This window comes from Lutjanus erythropterus, chromosome 9 (genome assembly GCF_056507025.1).
Source record: "Lutjanus erythropterus isolate fLutEry1 chromosome 9, fLutEry1.hap2, whole genome shotgun sequence".
Classification (NCBI taxonomy): Eukaryota; Metazoa; Chordata; class Actinopteri; order Lutjaniformes; family Lutjanidae; genus Lutjanus; species Lutjanus erythropterus.
This window is the reverse complement of record NC_139325.1, coordinates 40,782,414-40,801,757: the sequence shown is the minus strand read 5'-3', so window position 1 is coordinate 40,801,757 and position 19,344 is coordinate 40,782,414. Positions and strand designations below refer to the sequence as shown.

General features: G+C 35.6%; 2 protein-coding genes across 2 annotated transcripts; both read left to right on the top strand.

Moving 5' to 3' along the window:
* The first annotated feature begins 4,301 nt into the window (after window positions 1–4,301).
* LOC146322205 (C-type mannose receptor 2-like) lies at window positions 4,302–8,718 on the top strand. The gene is made up of 4 exons (XM_084727691.1): window positions 4,302–4,338; window positions 6,007–6,366; window positions 7,692–8,039; window positions 8,621–8,718. The coding sequence occupies exons 1-4, from the start codon at window positions 4,302–4,304 to the stop codon at window positions 8,716–8,718; spliced, it is 843 nt and encodes a 280-aa protein (XP_084583817.1).
* A 5,334-nt stretch (window positions 8,719–14,052) lies between these two features.
* On the top strand, window positions 14,053–16,593 carry LOC146322204 (secretory phospholipase A2 receptor-like). The gene is made up of 5 exons (XM_084727690.1): window positions 14,053–14,089; window positions 14,488–14,940; window positions 15,830–16,171; window positions 16,270–16,358; window positions 16,489–16,593. The coding sequence occupies exons 1-5, from the start codon at window positions 14,053–14,055 to the stop codon at window positions 16,591–16,593; spliced, it is 1,026 nt and encodes a 341-aa protein (XP_084583816.1).
* Window positions 16,594–19,344: the final 2,751 nt, after the last annotated feature.

Sequence of the window (19,344 nt, the reverse complement as noted above, 5' to 3'; positions counted from 1 at the left end):
TGAGGCCACTGCTTACAAACTGGGAACTGAGTAATGAATGAATTGAAAAATTATATACAGGTGTACCTAGTCAAACACCATTTTGTAAATCCAATAGTTGTTGAGATATTTCAGTCTGGTATTTCCATCCCTGGAGCCAGTGGTGGGAAAAGTATTCAGATCTTTTACTCAAGTAAAAGTAGCACTACCTCAGTGGGAAAAAAAAATCATATTATCATCATCACTATGCAGAGAAATGCCCCCTGTGAGTGTTATAGTATTATTATATATCATTGTATTATTAATACTAGCATTCTGATATTTCACTTTGTCAAGGTGGAGATAATTTTAACCAACTTAATGTACTGTTCAGCAGTTTGATATATATCAATGCATCATTTTTTATAAACTGATCATATGTTTGTATAAAATCTGAAAATAAGCTAAATAAAGTCTGTTAAATAAATACAGTCAAATAAAAAGGAGCATCAAATAGAGATACAAGCAAAGTACAAGTACCTAAAAATTGTATGTAAATAGAATGAGTTTTAACTGGTTATGAAATAGTCTCAGTTCATTATTGATGCCCTGCATAATCAAATATGACTATCTGTGAAAAGATTAGTTATTTCTACATAATTATTCTTAATGCCTGCCAGCAGGTCGGAGTCTACTTGATGTCAGACTAAACAAGCTTGTGTTTATATTTTCACAGGCAACAGTTGGTAGTATGTTAAACAGTTAAAAACAAGCAGGAGGAGATTTTTATTTAGATAATTTCATTTTTGATGTTATATTTTGTGGTTATTACAGTGAAAACACTACCGCTTTTGTCCACAGGGGGCTCCAAATCAACAAAATATGAAAGTTCTTTGTTGTAGCTTTAAGCCCCAGTACTTGAGTAGATGTACTTAGTTACATGCCACCGCTGCCCGGAGAATTTGAGATCAGTCACAACATGACTGCTGCAAACTAAACAATTGTATACAGCATGAACTGACACATAACAGCCGCCACAAACTTTCTAAGAGCTCACACATAAATACCACATCAGTGTGTTTTTGAATGAAGTCAAAAACCAAAGCTTCACAGATGGACAGTCGATGAGGGTGTCTCTGCGTTCGTCACACAGTCTGAGTAATGCATGCAGACTGACGCTGCAGCAGATTGCGACCAAGATTTTATCAGATCTGTCTCACACAGCGTGACAGCAATGAATGAAGAGGTGAAGAAGGTTTCACCTGTACAGACCAGTCTGTACAGGTGAAACCACCAGTGGCAGTGCACCAGATCATCCAATAAATAGGTAAATATTGACATGTATTGACTGTGGACACTGTAGTTTATCTGTGTCTTACTTCATTCTGCATGTACAGTAGTAGAATGAGATGTGTGTGTTTATAGCACAGTGTAAAAGCAACAGAGCTCGATGTACTATCTTGTTGTAGAGCAGATCATTTAAACACATTAGTGACTGCTCCCAGTGGGGGCGACTGCACCACAGGGAGCAGTCACCCCCACCTGCCCGCCCACTGAGTCCTCCAGAGCCTGCACGTTTCAACACTCTGTAGCAAATAAAATTTTAAACCATATTAATAACACAGAACATGAGACTGGAAATGCATGTTTACCAGTATTTTTCCAGTTCTTTTCTCTTTGACTGCCACATTTCCATCACCATCAGGATGTTGATATTGTGTGGCCACTCGGATTTGAATGATACATGAAGAGATTTGAATGCAAAGACAATCTAGTCATGTTAAAACTTCTGTGGAAAATAAATCTGAAAATTTTGAAACATACAGATGTAATTTCTAGAGCTGGTTCTAGGATCTGACTTTTCTGTTACTGATCTCTCTGTCAACTGTTTGTTCCCCTGATGCATCATGGGTGTTTTGTATTCTATGAGTTAAAGGTTGCCCATGAAGTGTCACTCACCAAAACACACTGCAGGTATCTGTGACTTTGGTCCATGAACTCCACAGGATACCTATAATAGCTTCTGATTTGTATGATTGTTTCTTGAGTTTCAGAGTCAGATAATTTATAAATTTGCATTTAAGTTTTCCACATTATTCATTCAAATCTAACTGACCACATTATGTCTGCTTCCACTCAGGTCTGACGACAATGTAAATGTACATGCATGTACATACGTGTATGTAGGCATATACGTTTGCATGTGTATGTATGTACAGCAGAAATAGTCAAACACTGAAGAGGACAGACAGCTGTTCATGTTTGGCCACTGAAGAAATTTAAAATCTGGTAAGTGAATATTTTAATAAATATGGAGTTTCATATATCTGTGGGAATAATAATGTTTTTTCTAGCTCTCCATCCACTTATCTTTCTTTTTACTAGTGAAATGGGAAATAATATAGATGACATAACTCCTAAAATAGTAGCAGCAGGGTAAAACAAACTGTCACATCACAGGATACAAAACTGACTTAAGGATTTCATATTCTTTACTTCTCTCTGCTGTGAGCAACATAAATATTTAAAGTAATGTGTCATATGAGTGTGTAGCCTAACCTAATTTACAGTTAGAGGTTAAAATGGAAAAAGTATTCAATAAATAAATGAAATAAATATTTAATTTTTTGCAGTTACACTGGGTACAGAATGTTTTATATATGATGCACAGCCTGAAATAACAGAATAAAAAGAAAAGTCATCTAAAAACAAAACAGTATCTAATAAAAACCAAAGACAAACCATAAAAAAAAATGTTATTCATAGGGCTGGGTATCAGTACTTGACCTTAAGGTATCAATTGAAATAATCCAGTATCAAAGCAGCATTGAAACTTCTCTGCATTCAGTCCTTCTTCTACCCAGATTCAGACGTGCTCTAATGAAGGTTTGACGTACGAAAAGCTCAGAATAGTGTGATACTGCATAGAACTAAATGTGCTGCATTTTCTCTGCCCAGATCTAAAAAAAAAAATACTATTTTTATGCTTAAACTTACAGCCAATCCCTGCAAGTGTTCTTCATAAAGAACCTTTGTAAAAAAAAAGGTATCAATAGAAGTACTGTATTGGTATCTATCACTTTAAAGGCACTGGTATTGGTACTGGTATTTTCATTTTTTAAATGATACCCATCCCATAGTTATTTATAATACATAAAGTAGATAGAGGATGCTACCTCATCTTAGTTTAACATGTTGTTGTTTTTATCTTTAATGTGATGTTTTCTTATCTTTTTATTTTGGTTTTTATTGCTGCTGATCGCTGAGAGTCATCAAACATAATTTCGGTGTATGACTGCAATGACAAATAAAGTGCCTTATATCTTAAAGGAATAGTTGACCCAAAAATCACCCTCATGCTGATTGAAGGTCAGTTTTAGTTTTTTTTTTTTCCCACAGTACATTGCTGGAGTTTCAAAACGGTGTTGCAGAATCTCCCAAACAATGTCAGTGAATGATGACCTATTTGTTTTCAAATGTAAAAACAACTAAAAAAAAAAAAAATCACTGCCCGTCTGGTGTAATCCAAGTCTCCTACAGAAGCAACATGCCATTCACTTGCATGCGCAGACCGTTACACACACACGTCCAGTTCAGATGGTGTGCACACGCACATGAACAGGGCTCCAAGCGAAGGATCTACAGTGAAGATTTAGACTAAAAACACGGTGTAAACGACATCTTTCAAGTCAACTTGGCATGTTGGGTTTGTAGGAGACTTGGATTACACCAGACGAGCAGTATGGAGGCATTTTATGTTTTTTTTTTTTTTTTTAAACTGGTCACCATTAACTTCCTCCAGCAGTGTTTTGTGGACTTTTTTGTGGATTTTTGGGTGAGCAATCCCTTTAAATATTTGAACCCTTAGTTTTGATCTTAAGCGTCAGGTCTTCAGGTTCTGTGCACATGAGCAAAATGAGTTTCATCCTTTTTCTAAACAATTAGATAAAATCAATCAAATCTCCTTGTGCAACATTAGTATCTGAATAACAAAATGCAGAGGGTTTATATGACAGCAGTCCAAAAGTAAAGGAAAGGTAAGTAAATTATCTCATTAAAATGTCTAATAAATGTAATAAAAAATTACTGGATTCACAATAAAATCAATAAAAAAACAATAATTAATATTAGTTTTTCAAATCACAATTAATGTTAAAATCTGTTTTATAAACTGACAGTAAATAATGTCCAGAATCAACCAAAATTTAGCAACTGTCTCCCTGTTTAGTGTTTAACAGCACTCTTTACATTCACAGCACATTTGAACAATAACACAATAATAATGGTAACTGTGAGCATTTTTCAGCTCTCATGTTGGATCTTTATTTCATCCACAGTTCAGCATGGACGACACCGTGTTTGTGATACTGTTGCTCACAGGTGAGATGTGATTCATGTGATGATTGATTGATTGATGATAGATTATTACATCACATACTGATGTTATTTAACTACTAGACATCCAGCAAACAAATAATGATGCATTATAATAAATAAGGTGGAAATATTTTGTATTAATCTGCTGCTACTAGAGAAGTGTCACAGGGTTTTAGAAACACAAAATATTGATCATCAATTAACTGCAGATCAGTTATTGCAGCGTTGTACTTTTTATTTAGTTTTTAAATTTTTATTTTCAATTCAGTTTAGTTTCAGTTAGTTTCCAGAGTGAGTTTGCTAATGTCAGTTCAGTTTTATTAGTGTGTTTAAAACTGTTTCGTTTAAGTTTTTTTCAGTTCCAGTATTAATTTTAGTTTTTTTATTATTATAAAATGGGTGGTATTTGTTGGTGGCAAGATTTAAGGAGGACCTTCCTGTGCAGAGTTTGCATGTTCTCCTCGTGTTTGTGTGGGTTCTCTCCAGGTACTCTGGCTTCCTCCCACAGTCCAAAGACATGCATTAATAGGGTTAACTGGTGACTCTATAATTGTCCATAGGTGTGAATGTGAGCGTGAGCGGTTGTCTGTCTCTATATGTCGGCCCTGCGATGAACTGGCGACTTGAACCCCACCTCTCACCCAGTGTCAACTGGGATAGGCTCCAGCCCCCTGCAACCCTTAGCGGATAAGCGGTTATGGACAATGAATGAATGAATGGATGAATGAATGAATGAATGAAAAAAAAAAAGATTTAAGAAGGTCAGAATAGATGTTACAAGACAGACAACAATGCCTCATCATGCTTACTGTGTCGACAAACTTGAACAAATTAACAGCCTCTAAAACTAATTGTATATTTTGTATATTTCTATTTCAATTTACTTGGTTTTATAAGTACAAAATATCATTTAAGGTGTTATCACTGCAGAAAATTGAAAATGTGCATTTCTCCTTTTCGGAAATTCACATCCAAACACGTGCACATTTCAAGACGAAGGACTTCTATCTCAGTAAAAAAAAGTTTTAATTTCAGCCGGACTTAAAATCCAACATTCCAGCAAATTAAAGGACCACATGTCCTGAAAAATTCAGGACAGTCTCATATTACAAGCAGTTGTCCTAGATCATGAATCTGTTTGTCCTAAAAATTAATCAGTAATGACATCTCTGTTAAAATATTCTGATAAAATCACTAATGTAGGCTATCATTCCTGCTGTTAATTATTAAAAATGTCATGTATTATTGATATATTCTCACTTGTACTGTAGTCTATCATAAATAACTGATTGTTAATGTTATCTGACCTGTTAAAACCAGATGACAGACAGTGCAGTTGCCACTGTGTAAGGAAGAAATTTGTAATAAACATATTAAAAAATGTGTTTGAGAGCTACTTCAGTTTAATCATTGTTAATTATACTCTTATCTGCTGAAAAGGCATTTAAAATGCCTGCAACATACCTGTCACCTGTGCGTAATGATTCATACATCTTATAAAATACATCTTTAGAATCTGCTGATCTTCATAATATTAACAACAAATTATTAGCTACAATGATATTATTCTAAATTCTTCTACACACTTTAACCCTTCGGACGTGACACGAACAACCTCAACTGCCCTCTTCTCACTTGGTCACCCTACAACAAATCCACTTCCCTCCTCAGGTTTCTGCGTCCCCTCTGCTTCCTTTCCATACGTCTACTACTTTATTAGAGAGGAGATGACTTGGGATGACGCACAAAACTACTGCATCAGTGAGTACACTGACATGGCCCCAGTACTTTACAAGGAAAACGTGACCACAATGATGAACACTCCAGCCGGGGGATACACGCAGAAGGCCTGGATAGGACTGTACGGGAACATTACAGACTGGACCTGGGTGGACGAACAACCAGCCATGTATTACAACTGGGGAGAAGGTCAGCCAAACGACACTAATGGGTTCTGTGTGGGCATGACCTCCAGTGGAACCTGGAGAACTTACAGCTGCACAGAAAAGAAAGCAGCTGTTTGTCTTAATGGTGGGTACAAACCAAGATTACTCTTATTAAAGGTGCAGTAAGTGATTCTGCACCTGTGAATGAGACTCAACACTCAGCTGTCTTACTGAGCTGTGATTGGCCAAAACAGGCTAGATTTTCAGTAACACTTTAAAAATCCATCCATCCAGCTATTTCAAACAATGAAATGATACTTATGGTTTATGAACCATTAATGCAGCTATAATTTGTTATTTTATTATTAGTTGGTGTAAAATAAAATAATAGGGTTAGGTTTAGCTTCTCTAAAAGACTGTGATGCACGTTTCAATGTTTTTTAGGCATTTTTTGCAAGAAAACTGCAGGACCAAGTGAAAATTGCAAAACATAACAATTTTTTTGTATAATTCCTTCAAATCAAAGGCAACTTGTTAGAGAAAGAACAAAACCGCACTCTATTCTGAGTGATACACAAAAGGCTCAGGATAACAACAATTCTAACAAAATATACTTTGCATGTAGATGAAACTACAAACTCAAACTTAATCAGTCAGCAAGCATAAATTCATAAAATAATAGTGCAAAAGTCATGGGAAACAACAATGATTTGTCAACTTTGCGGAAAAGTTGCAGAGTTTGGACAAATTTGCAGTCTTTCGGAAGAGAGGTAGAATTTTGGTAGAATTTGCATGAATTGTTGCAATCACATCATCGCAACTTCCTGGAGGGACTGAGTAGGGTAAACACGTTACCCATTATTTAAATTTATTTTAGCAGAGTCTTTCCAGTGACCCAACATGCACAATAGAAGTAGCCTGACTGTTTGACGTGATGCAACATAACTGTCGGAAATTATCTTAGGACTCTTAAGACCAAGTCCAAGCATAAATCTAAAAACATTCTTCAGGCCCCAGGAACAAAACAAGCCAGTTGTACAGCCTAAATTATTACATATGAATAAAAGTTTATTTAGCAGAATGTGAAATTAACTTAAATTGATGTGATATTATACTCGAGAGGACTTCTTTGACTGTGACTCAGTCCACTCATGGTGGTAACAGTAACAGTGGTGTTTCAGAGTGGAATATCTTCCCCCATAAATGATCTTTGAAAACTACGGACGTCATCTGGCACAGACCACACAAACACAACAGCAGCCAAGTGTCATTTTGCCCTGGTCACAAGTCATTCACAGAATTAATGTTACTGTTTCAGCACAAATAATATTTTACTTTGTATTTGTATGTGTGTTGTACTGCTAATAATTGTGCAGATTTGCTTAGTTAATATTTATAATATCTGTAGTTTAAATGCATTTGCTCATCGTACATTGAAAAGCTAAGTACAACTATTTCTTCCATTTGAAGGAACTGGTCAGACTCCCCTCTTTGCTAAAATGCAAATGACTTGGACAGGAGCAAAAATGTACTGTGAAAGCCAAAGTTCAATTCTGGCCACTGTCCCCAACAAGGAGGCAAATTCCATAATCCTGAAGGAGCTGTCTGTGGAAGAAGCCTGGATTGGCTTCAGCAGATTTAAACTCTGGTATTGGACATACACCGGAGGCACTGAAGAAAGCTACACATTCACAAACTGGAAACATGGACAAGCTAACAACATGAACCTAGAGCAAAGTTGTGCAGCCGCGATTGTGAAAGATGGAACCTGGACTGATGAGGACTGCGATGCAGCGTACCCCTTCTTCTGCTACGGAAGTATGAATCACTCAAACATTTACCTTTTCTTAAAGCTCAACTCAGAACTGAACACAACACTATAAAAACTTTTTGTAGACTGCATGTGTTGCTGTTTATGCCCAATCAGACAGTGACATCTTTAAAGGGACAGTTCAGCCAGAAATGAACAAAAATGTCATTATCTACTCATCCTCATTTCAACTGAAGGTCACGTTTTTTTAGTCTACAAAACACTGCTGGAGTTTCACAAGAAAACAGCACTGCAGAATCTCCCAAACAATTAGTAAATGTAAATGGTGACCAGTTTTTAAACGAAAAAAAAAAAAAAAAACAGCCAAAAAAAACAAAAAAAACCCATTCATTTTATTTGGTTTATAAGATGATCAGAAGTTTCCTAAAGTCTAAGCTGATGTGATCAAATTGCCTGTCTTGTTGGACCAACAGTCCAAAATCCCAAATTATTGAACTTACTATTACATTAGACTGCAGAACAGCAACCAAATCCTCATGAGCTGGAATGTAGGAACATTTGGCATTTTTATTTAAAAATTACTTAAACAATTAAATAAAAATGATTTTTCTGTCTGTTGTTTGTGCAGTCTTCAAATCAAGGAAAACAGTGGTGAGGATAAGGATCCAGTCCAGCGCAAACATGGAAGATCCAACCTACAGTGCCAACCTGCAGCAGCAGGTATAGAGTGTGTGTGTGTTTGCACACCAGTAGCCATTAGACTAGTCATTCCACAGCCATATCAGAAAACAACTGTGAATAGATGAGACTTATAAACAAAATACTTTAAATATCATCTTTCTCCTTCTTCAGTTGTTTGCAGCATTTGTTAATCAGAGACTCACTGATTTCAAACTGACCTGGAAGAAACTGCCAGTGAGGCAGCCATAAAAGAACAGTGACGATAACAGGTACACATGATACACACACACACACACACACACACACACACACACACACACACACACACACACACACACACACACACAATGAATCCTTTCTAAATACCAAAATTATTCTGTATTTTCACAGGAGTGATGCACCGTGACATTGTTCCAGAAAGCAGGTTTACTGTATGTATTAAGTTTATCTGGAAATCTAAGTGAAATATGTTCATGTTTGTCTCCCTTTAAGTTAAATATTGGGCTCAGAAACGCTCAGCCTCAACATGTACATGTCTCAGTTAGTTTTGAATAAATTCAGCACTCTGCAGAATGAAGACGCTGCTCTTCTGATTTCAATTTCAAATGAATTTCCATTAGACGACAGCATGTTTGACACATTGTTAGAGGTAATGCTGTTGAGTGATATAGTGACTTAGAACCTATATATAAACTCAGAAATATTTATTTTCCATTAAATGTCTCTGATTATAACAAATGTTGTTGTCACTATTTTTTCCCCACTATCTATCTCACTTATTGGACATCCTCATAATGCTGTAGTTGTAAAAAGGGAGTTACAAGTTTTGCAAAACATCCATTAAAAAGAGATTCATCAAATGAGTCTGGTATTATTCTAAATTGCTCTTATGTCAAAAAACTCATCAAAAGTACAGAACAAAAACAACTGAATCATTAATCACACTAACACAAGGATTTTCCTGCCTATTTAACTCAAAGACAGGCTGCCTTTATACTTTTAGCCGCCACCTTTGTTGAAAAGTCTGACAAATACATAGGCCTAAATGCTTTTTTTGTAAAAGCCAGAACTCTTGTTCCTTTTATCAGCAACTGCTTTTGTGCGCTTATACTAAGTGTGCGCACATACACATGGCATATTATGTGTGGGTGCAGCACTTGAGTGTGGAGGAAACAGAGGAATGACGCCTTCACAACTTCTGCAATGGATCAAAGAGCTGATACTTGAAAGATCATTGGGAAAACACATCGTCAGCGTGCATATTTCCCCTGATTAATGTGTCAAAAGCTGTTAAAACTGCTGTGCTTGTATCCTACTCTGAGTACTTAATCCTCTTGTTCATCCTGTCTCTACCTGATCAGAAGCCATGTGTTGCATAAACTTCTGTCAGTTTAGTATTTTAACTACTATAAAACTATTGTCACACACGCTGATCAGCCTTTGCCACATTTGTCTCAAAAAAAGCAGGGAAAATCTTCCTAACATGTATTTTTTGTGTATCCAAAGCCAGATATCTGACTAATGACCAAAAATAATTAAAAACAGGCCAATGAGCCACACTAACATTACAACCTAAACCCTGTAAGAGGAAACTGTAATTGATGCTGTTTATAAAGACTTTTTAAGACATGCAGAAAACGGAGACAGTCAAAGTCGGCTTCGAGTTACGGCCTAATTCACACAAATGCATCATTTACATTCAGTCACCGTCTTACCCAACCTAACCTCAGCGGGGAGACGAACTAAATCAAACGCAAATGCAGCAGAGAGACTGACAATCCATTTACATTTAATTTTACTGGTTTGAATATGAAATCTCCTATCGAAAAATTTGCTTGCTCATTTCCTGTCTTTTGGTGTTGAAATGAAATGTTCAATAACCACCTATAGGTGTAAAGTTTGAGTGTCCACATGTTTGTGATACTTGATATACACTTGATATTTCTGGGATGTATAATGTGTAGACAGTGAATTTGGTGCTGAATCAGTAAAGGCATGAGATGTTAAGTTTAGGGCTACAACTAATGAATATTTTCATAGTCGATTAATCTGTTTTCTTGATTAATTGATTAACTAATTTTGTCACAATCTTGTCTGTTGAAAAATAAGTTCAAATAACTATATATATACATATATATATATACATACATATAATTACATATTTATTAGCCCAAGATGACGTCCTCGAATGTGGAGGAAAGAAAACATGAAATCAGAGAAAAAAAAAGACTCAAACTAATTGATTATTAAAATAGTTGGGTGATTAATGTAATAATAGATTAATAATCAATTAATTGCTGCAGCTCTGCAGCAGTATTCTCCGCCAAGAGAATCTCATTTTTCTCTCAGAAAGCCATTAAAATTTAGCAGAATTTATTAATCTATAATGTTAAACACTGTCTAAAAAAATTGTGTGTGTATTAAGAGCCATTTGAAGCCATTAGTCACAGTCTACAATCACCAAATCATGTTTTATATGCTGCTGAGATGAATGTTACTTCGCGCTGTGCAATACAAGCCTCATTTATGTACAAAACATGACAACAACTCACTAAACGCTTCACCTTTCCAGACTGAAGAGGGTCACAGTGTCTGCAGGTAAAGGACCCAGAGCTAACGTTAGCTGCCAGCCTGACACACAGTGTGGCTAAAGTTAGCAGCTAGTAGTAGCAGTAAAAAGTTTATTTTTAAAAAATGTTAAACTACTAGTATTTCTGGTGCCGACTAGTGTGTGTGGGGACGTTTAATCGTATAGTCGTCCCCGCCATGTGATGGTAACCATACTTTGAAGGGGTCATGCTTTTACCTGTCTGGACATGAAAAAAAAAACATGATACAGTCCTTATGACAGTAAAATGGGCTATTTAAAGCCAGTCAACTCCAGTAATTCTTTTCTCATTAGAAGAAAATATGGGTAAGAACACTGTTGCATGAAAAAAAACAAAAAAAAAACATCAAATACCGTGAAACCGATATGATTTTTTTTTTTTTTTAAAACGTGATATGAAAATTTTGTCATACCGCCCAGCCCTATATCAAAGTTGCCTTCAGAGGCAGCTATAAGATTATTTTTTAGAATAATGTATGAAGGTCATTCATCAGTGATGAACCCACAAAGTATTATCACATGAATCTGCAGCTCCCCTCAGATTTGCAGGGCTTTATAATGAGTTGTAGCTCACTCTTTAGTCATCCGATTGCAACTAGTTTACTCTCACCCCTCACAGCATCATTTTCTGCTGCAGCAGGCAGCCGTTTTCAGAAAAAAAGCTTTAAAACCCAGTGTATGTTACCAGCTCAAACAGACAAGCACAGTTAGAGACTAGCTAGCAAACACAGCAGAGCATTTAGCATCTAAAGAGTCCAGTAATTTCCCTCAGGAGTTGGTGGAAAGCAAAAGTGCACTAAAAGGAGAGTGAATACTGGACTTGCTGGCCAGAGAATGACTCCACATGAACGCTAAGCTTGTTTTGTATGTGGTGGAAGTGTGACTATTCAAAGGTCATAATAAATCAAACTGTTTGTTTCAGTTGCACTTGTCCATTCATCAGTAGTCTTGACTATGGTTGTACTTTTCTGTTTGCCACTGGCTTTTATTTTATTAAACTAGAGATGATTTTTCATATCTTGCACTCCACTGTAAACTGTGTTGTAATTTTTATTCTCTTGCCATATCCGTTTTATTCTATTTTGGATTATTTTTTATCTTATATTTTATTTAACTCTTTTAAATCAAATAGAATTTATGTTACTGTGTCTTTGTGGACTTATTTCAACCCTGTCAGCAGCTATAACCCATAATTTATTTACAATTGATATTTTTAACTGTGCACTACTGACTCACACTACAGTAGCTATGCATTTATGCTGTACATTTTAATTAATATTCTTATTTATACTATTCTTGCATTTAACCTTATTTAATGGGAACAACTGTAACAGTGTAACATGACCCAGTTTCCTTCTGGGAATCAATAAAGTATTTCCTTTTCTTTCTAATTTCCTTGTATTTCTTTTGTTAATAACTATTATGCTTTATGTAAAGCACTTTAAATTATCTTGTTCTGGAAAGGCGCTGTATAAATAAAATTGCCTTGCATCAAGTGGCCAAAAAATCAGCTATGTTAATGCAGCTGTAACAAAAGCTGTGAACTGAATTGATATGCTGAAAATGGCTGCTTTAACCTGAACAAACACAAAAAAATAAGAAAGAAGGGATTCTTAATTTCATCAACTAAGCTTAATGGTCTGCAAATAGTAGGATATTTATTATGTAATCAACACCCAAAGAATGACTTTTACCAAAGTCACACTTTGCATATGAAAATAGTGTGAAGCTATCTGGGGTTATAGCCTTAGTTTACCCTCAATGTACATTTGGAGGATCAACTGCAAAGAGTTCAGATGTCACCTTATGTTATCATTCAGCAGCTGGATTTTAAACTTGTAAGTATACTTTAACTTTTTTTTTTTTTTTTTTTTTTTACAGGGAATTGATATCTAGAAAATCATTGCACCTTTACAATAAAGAAAGAATACAGGGGAATAATAATCCAAATGTTTATTAAAGAGCTGGTCTAGAGGAAAACTGCTACAGCTGTAAGTTTTAAAATCAACCATAATCCTACCAGTCGGGGTTCCCACAGACCCCAGAGGTTTACTTCTTTGTCATATCTCACAAGGGCTTTATTCTATTGAATACTTCATGACTTTGTCAATCAATTAATTAGTTCTCTTAAAAAATACAAGTACACTGGTGTCTTGGGGAACTCCAGTTAAAAGCACCTAATTCCACCTACGCAGTTTAACAGATTGAACTATTTACTGAATTCATGTTTTCCATGGGTCCTAATTTTTAAGTACCACATACTATCATGGTAAAGAGGATCACTCTGTCAGTCATTCTGAAGGAGACAAATACAGATGCAGTGGGAAGATTTCCTTACAAGTACAAAAGGGTCAGATTCTCCCTGAAATCAGGCAAAACGAGCCTGTCTGTGAGAGAAGTTATAGTGAGTCGTCCGTTAGCCAGTTAAATGCAACAAGAGGAGATTTTTATGTAGATTTAGAATTTGTATTTTGCCGTTATATTTTGTGGTTATTAGGGTGGAAACACTACCACTTTTGTCCACAGGGGTCTTCAAAATCAACAAAATATTTAAGTTTCTTGTTGTTTCAACCAACAATATTTTAAGAAGAAAAAAGGAAACATTTTGCTGTGATGTTGTTTCTTACAGTAGTTTATTCCTGATGACACATTTTCAGCCTCTCAGTGTCAACGACAGCAGAGGTCTAAATCTGCCAGAATAACTGGAAACACCTGTGTGGTCATGCATGTGCTTATTTACGTATTATTTTCTTGTTTGCAGTGAAGTAAAAATGGATTGTTGCGCAACTCTGATTCTCCTCATCTTTGGTAAGGTCCAGGGTGTCATTTACTTTTATTTATTTAACTTATTTAATTTTGTGGATGATATGTGGGTTTTGGTTTTTCGTTCACATGCCTCAGGCCACAGTAGTTCAAGCTTACTGAGTCATACGGCCAAAGAGAGTCCTAAAGGTAAAAACAGAGAATAAATTCACAGGGGGCAGACACATATACACTGATAGAAGATTTAAAAAGGCTGCGTCTGTATCCATAACATTTAGCATAAATGAGCCTTTAGGCTACCAGGGCATCTCAGTTGAAAAAAGGAAAATTTGCATGAGTTACTTGTATTTAATACTATTCCTTTTTTATTTTTGATGGAGATCTGTACAGTTTTTTCCTCTTCTTTAACATCATGTTATTGTTTTAAATTGTGCTAATTTGAGCAAATGATTCACGAAACACAAAATATGTCCTCTGTCATCAACCCACAGGATTTAGCTTCATCTCCTGCTCTCATCTCCCTTTGCGAATTTACTACTACATTGACTTGAGAGAGACCTGGACCAATGCTCAGCAGTACTGCAGAGAGAAATACACTGACCTGGCGACCATCGAAAGCAGTGATGATATAAGCAGGCTAAAATCAGATTTTCCCTACTCATGGGCATGGATTGGACTGCATGATGATCCAAAATCCTGGAGGGGAGTTATGGGTAATGATTCAAACTCCTGGAGATGGTCAGCGACTGGTGAAACGAGCATAAATGGTTACCAGAATTGGAATGTAAACGAGCCAAATGCTGTAATTGTCAATGAATACTGTGTGGGTATGACCAATAATGGAAAGTGGGCGGATTTTGATTGTCGAGACCTCAAGGGTTTTGTCTGTTACACAGGTAAGAAAATATCTTAGTTTATGGATTTTACTAACTGACTTAACCAGTCAGGGACAGACAGACTGCATTTGTTTGCTAATGAATTTCACATATATTGAAACAGTTACTAGAGACCAATATCATTTTGAGTCGACACTGGTGTGTAGTCATTGGCTAATCATTAGTCCCTCAGCAGTGCTGATTGGTCTGTTACATGTCACAATGCCAGACCAGAGAAACTGTAAACACAATGGATGGCAGATTTGAAGGTTTGGACGCAGGCCACTAACAATTATTTTCACTGATTAATCTGTTTATTTTAATAAGTAGACACATTGCTGATTGATCTTCAAAACTGTCAGAAAACAGCAAAACATGCACATCACATTTTCAAGACCAAGATGACCTTCAAAATTTTTCTTTTGGTCCGATCAACAGTTCAAAACCCAAACATATTCAATTTACAATGAACTAGCAAATGTTTGGGTTAACATTAAAGCTACAGTAGGCAACACTGTTTTGATATAATTGGGAAATAATTTCATAAAAACCTTTCAGCATATTGTAAATCAGGAGTTTACTCCTAGCTCTCAGCCCCTCTGCAGCAGCATTTAAACAATTACGGACATGCTGACCAGCCACATGAGAGTTTTTTTTTTTTAAGATTAAAAATTGGATTTATCTTTATGTTTGCTTCTGAACCTGTGTGCAGCAGACAAAGGCAATGATGTGCAATTTTGTTAAATTAAGCTTGTGTTTCTGTTCAAACCACCTCTTATTTAACGAGTTTAAATGAATTCCACATCACCCAGCCCTAACTATGAGTAGCTGCAGCTTCACTGCACAGAAAAGGTAACTGTGACACAGCAACAAGAATAACTAACAATGACATAATTTCTGTCTATTGCAGCTACAAACCAAAGTGGGAAAACCTATGTGTTCATCCCATCTCCTAACACGTGGCTTTCTGCCCAAGCCTACTGCCGAAAACACTACACAGACATGGCTATGATCGAGAACCCCGCAGAAAACAATGCAGTCTATTCTGCAAAAACAGCTAGTGCCGATACCTGGATTGGTCTGTACCGGGTGCGGTGGGCATGGTCCGACAAGACCCAAAGCTCCTTCAAAGTCTGGCAAAGTGGGAAACCAAACAACGTTGGTGGTAACCAGTTCTGTGTATCTGAGAGTGATAATCATGTATGGGATGACGACCCCTGTCAGACATATTACCCTTTTGTCTGCCAGCAAGGTGACTGTTAAACACAAAGAATTTAGTTTGGGTTTTATTAGTCAGAATTCACAAAATGTTTGTGTGTTTTCTGACTGTGTGTTTATTGTACTGTTCAGTTACAATATTGAAGACGGTGGTGAGGATGACAATTCAGACTGACGCTGACATAAATGATCCAGCCACTAACGCCCAAATCCTCCAACAGGTAAAATTCTTTGTTTCTGTCTTTATAAAGATGTAAAATTACAGAGGATGGAAAAAATGAAAGGAAAGAAGTACCGATGATTGCACAGTAATACAGAGAATAAATCTGTGTATTTTTAATTCCTCTTCAGCTTGGTGCAGAGCTAACAGGTCAGGGATGGACTGACTTCAATCTGCAGTGGAAGATTCAACCCAGAAAACAGGAGAAGAAAGAGAAACTCACAGAACCTTTATGAATTTTATATTTTAAAAATATTTTGGTCTGCAAATCTGCAAAATTATATGCTTTTGTGAGCTGTTACGCAAGCAATTTGTGCATTTATGTGCATATAGTTACACTGCAAAAAAAAAAAAAAAGAAGATAACAATTTAATACTATGAGATAATTTGGCTAATTGTTGTGTGCCGCACAATGACTTGATATGGTTATGTAAACAATTATGCCCAAAAATGTAGAGCTAAAATGACAAGTTGATTCATCAACAAGTAATTTAGTCATTTTCCAAATTAAATCATCACAAACCACAAAACTAACTGTGATGGAAGTAAAATATACTCATGTAGGCCGATAGAGGAATGTAGCCTGGCCCACCGAACTGAACTGAACTGAAGACAGAAAGGTTAGTAAGATGATTTGATCACTATAGGGTGAGTAAATATATTTCAACCATTTTATTTATTATTATTATTATTATTATTATTATTTTGAGGCTGTCGTGAGTGCATAGCTCCTGTCAGTTTCATCAAAAACCTTCCAGATGTCACTCATTAGTTGTGTTATTGTTCAGTAGTAAATTATCATTAAGCAAACCTTAATATATTTAACACATCCATATTTGAAGCTAAAAGAGGCTTTAAGAGGCTAATAGACAGACTGCACTGCATTTCCTGGTAAAGAAACTTTCTCCTTTCAGCAAATGAGGATGAAAACAGCCTTTTAGTGTCAAATTCTACACAGCAAAGCTCAAACAGTGATGTAACAATAAGCAAAACATATTTTTGTGTCACAGTCACATTGCAGTATGCATCACAAAACCATTTACAGAACTTAAGTCTTGATTTGCATATGAAAATAGTGGCCAGAGGACTATAAACAAAATACTGTGCAGTATGTATCAAAAGGGATTAGCTGACGTCAGCGTGTTTGTAGGATTTAGTGCCAAGAGTTTAGAGCTCAACAATCAGCAGCTGAATCTTTAAACTTGTGAGTATGAATTTACATTTCTAAGGAATGAGTAAGATGATGAAATACCACTGCAGCTGTACAATAATAAAGAAATTCAATTAAATTAAAGTTGCTACAAGTTACTTTTTAAAGTCAGAGTATGTCTGGAAATTTGAGACTCTAGTGGATTCAAAGAGCACAACTATATTCATGTATGATGTTAGTCTACATACTAGGCCCCGTAGTGAGATAAAACTTGACCTCACTGTGTAAAATGACTTATTGTGACCTCTAGGACAATCACAGCTTAAGCAGCGATTAGTGTTTTTATCAATTCACAAACTGTCAAATGTGGTCAGATTTTGCTCGAAGTCTATGTCTGTATTTTTTGGTATCAACCCAAGACTGCTGTAATAACATACGAGACATAATGAATCATGGGAGTGACCATCACATACATACGTCCTCATACACACTTTTGATTGGACACCTAAAGAAAACATTTTTTTAATACAGAATCCTTCTTTGCATATGAAAATAGTGTCAAGCTATTTGGGGGTCACAGCCTAAGTTTACACTCACTGTAGTTTTGGAGGATCAACTGCAAAGAGTTCAGATCTCAACCTTACAACAGTTTTCAACAGATGGATTTTAAACTTGTAAGTATGCTTTAACTTTTTACAGGGAATTAGTCTGATAGTTAGAAAACCTAGTTTAGTTTTAGTTTGCAGAATTTATCATAAAAAATGATATACAGTGCAGGGAGAGGCAGAGAACCAGTGGGCTTGTTTGACACTTTCACCTAAATAATGTCAAAATTTCACAAAGTTATTGAGAAAACAAAATTAACATACAGAAAATAATAAAAAGTTAATAGTAACAACACTTTTATGGTAACAATAACAATAATATGAATGTAACAATACCAAAAATTTAAGTAATAATAACACGACATAACAAGTCCACAATACGATAATTATCACAATATTAAAAAACAAAGAATATTAAGACTTGAAATGTCCCATATCAAATAATAAATCTGATGAGTACAGAAAATTTGTTTTTGTTTTTTTCTTGTTTTTTAAACTGCTTCTATTCTCCTAATTTGCTAAAATAAAGGTAGCCAGCTATGATCTGAGAATGTGAAAAAACTGGCATGAATTGGCAATGAATGTTTGAATTATGTGTGTGCTAGGAACGTTAAAATATTTAATCAATTAATCAGCATTAAGAATTTAACTGATCAAAAATTTCTTAACTGATGATGCATGTTTTGTGTAACATTTCTATTGAGTTCATAGTTTTGTTTTGTTTTTTCTCTCAGTTTGGTTTGACTTTTTAGTTTAGAAATAACAGTAAGTCCAATGTATTTAACATTGTTTTGATTGGTGGAGGAAAGACTAGACCAGAATCGTTGAAATAAAATTTAAAATGAGAAAAAGACACTTCATGTGACGTTTTGTATCTCATTAATGACCAATTAATCAATTATTAAATCAATTGTTAACATGTTCAACTATCAGTTGAGGAAAATGCACAAAATCTGCAACCCTACTTTGTGCAAATTACAGAACAAAAACAATGCAGCAGTGAGCAGCAGCCCTTTTATAAATTAAAATAATAAAATAGAATAATTCACCATATAATACTGTGGCAAAATATCATCACAGTCTGAAACAGTATCAGTATCATATCGTTACACCCCTCGTCCCAACTATTGCACCATTACAATAAACAAGACCTGGTGGAGGGTGACAAATCAACCTTTTTGATATCTAACTTAATACAGAAAGAAATGTGTTGGAATTTAAATGTTTTTTAA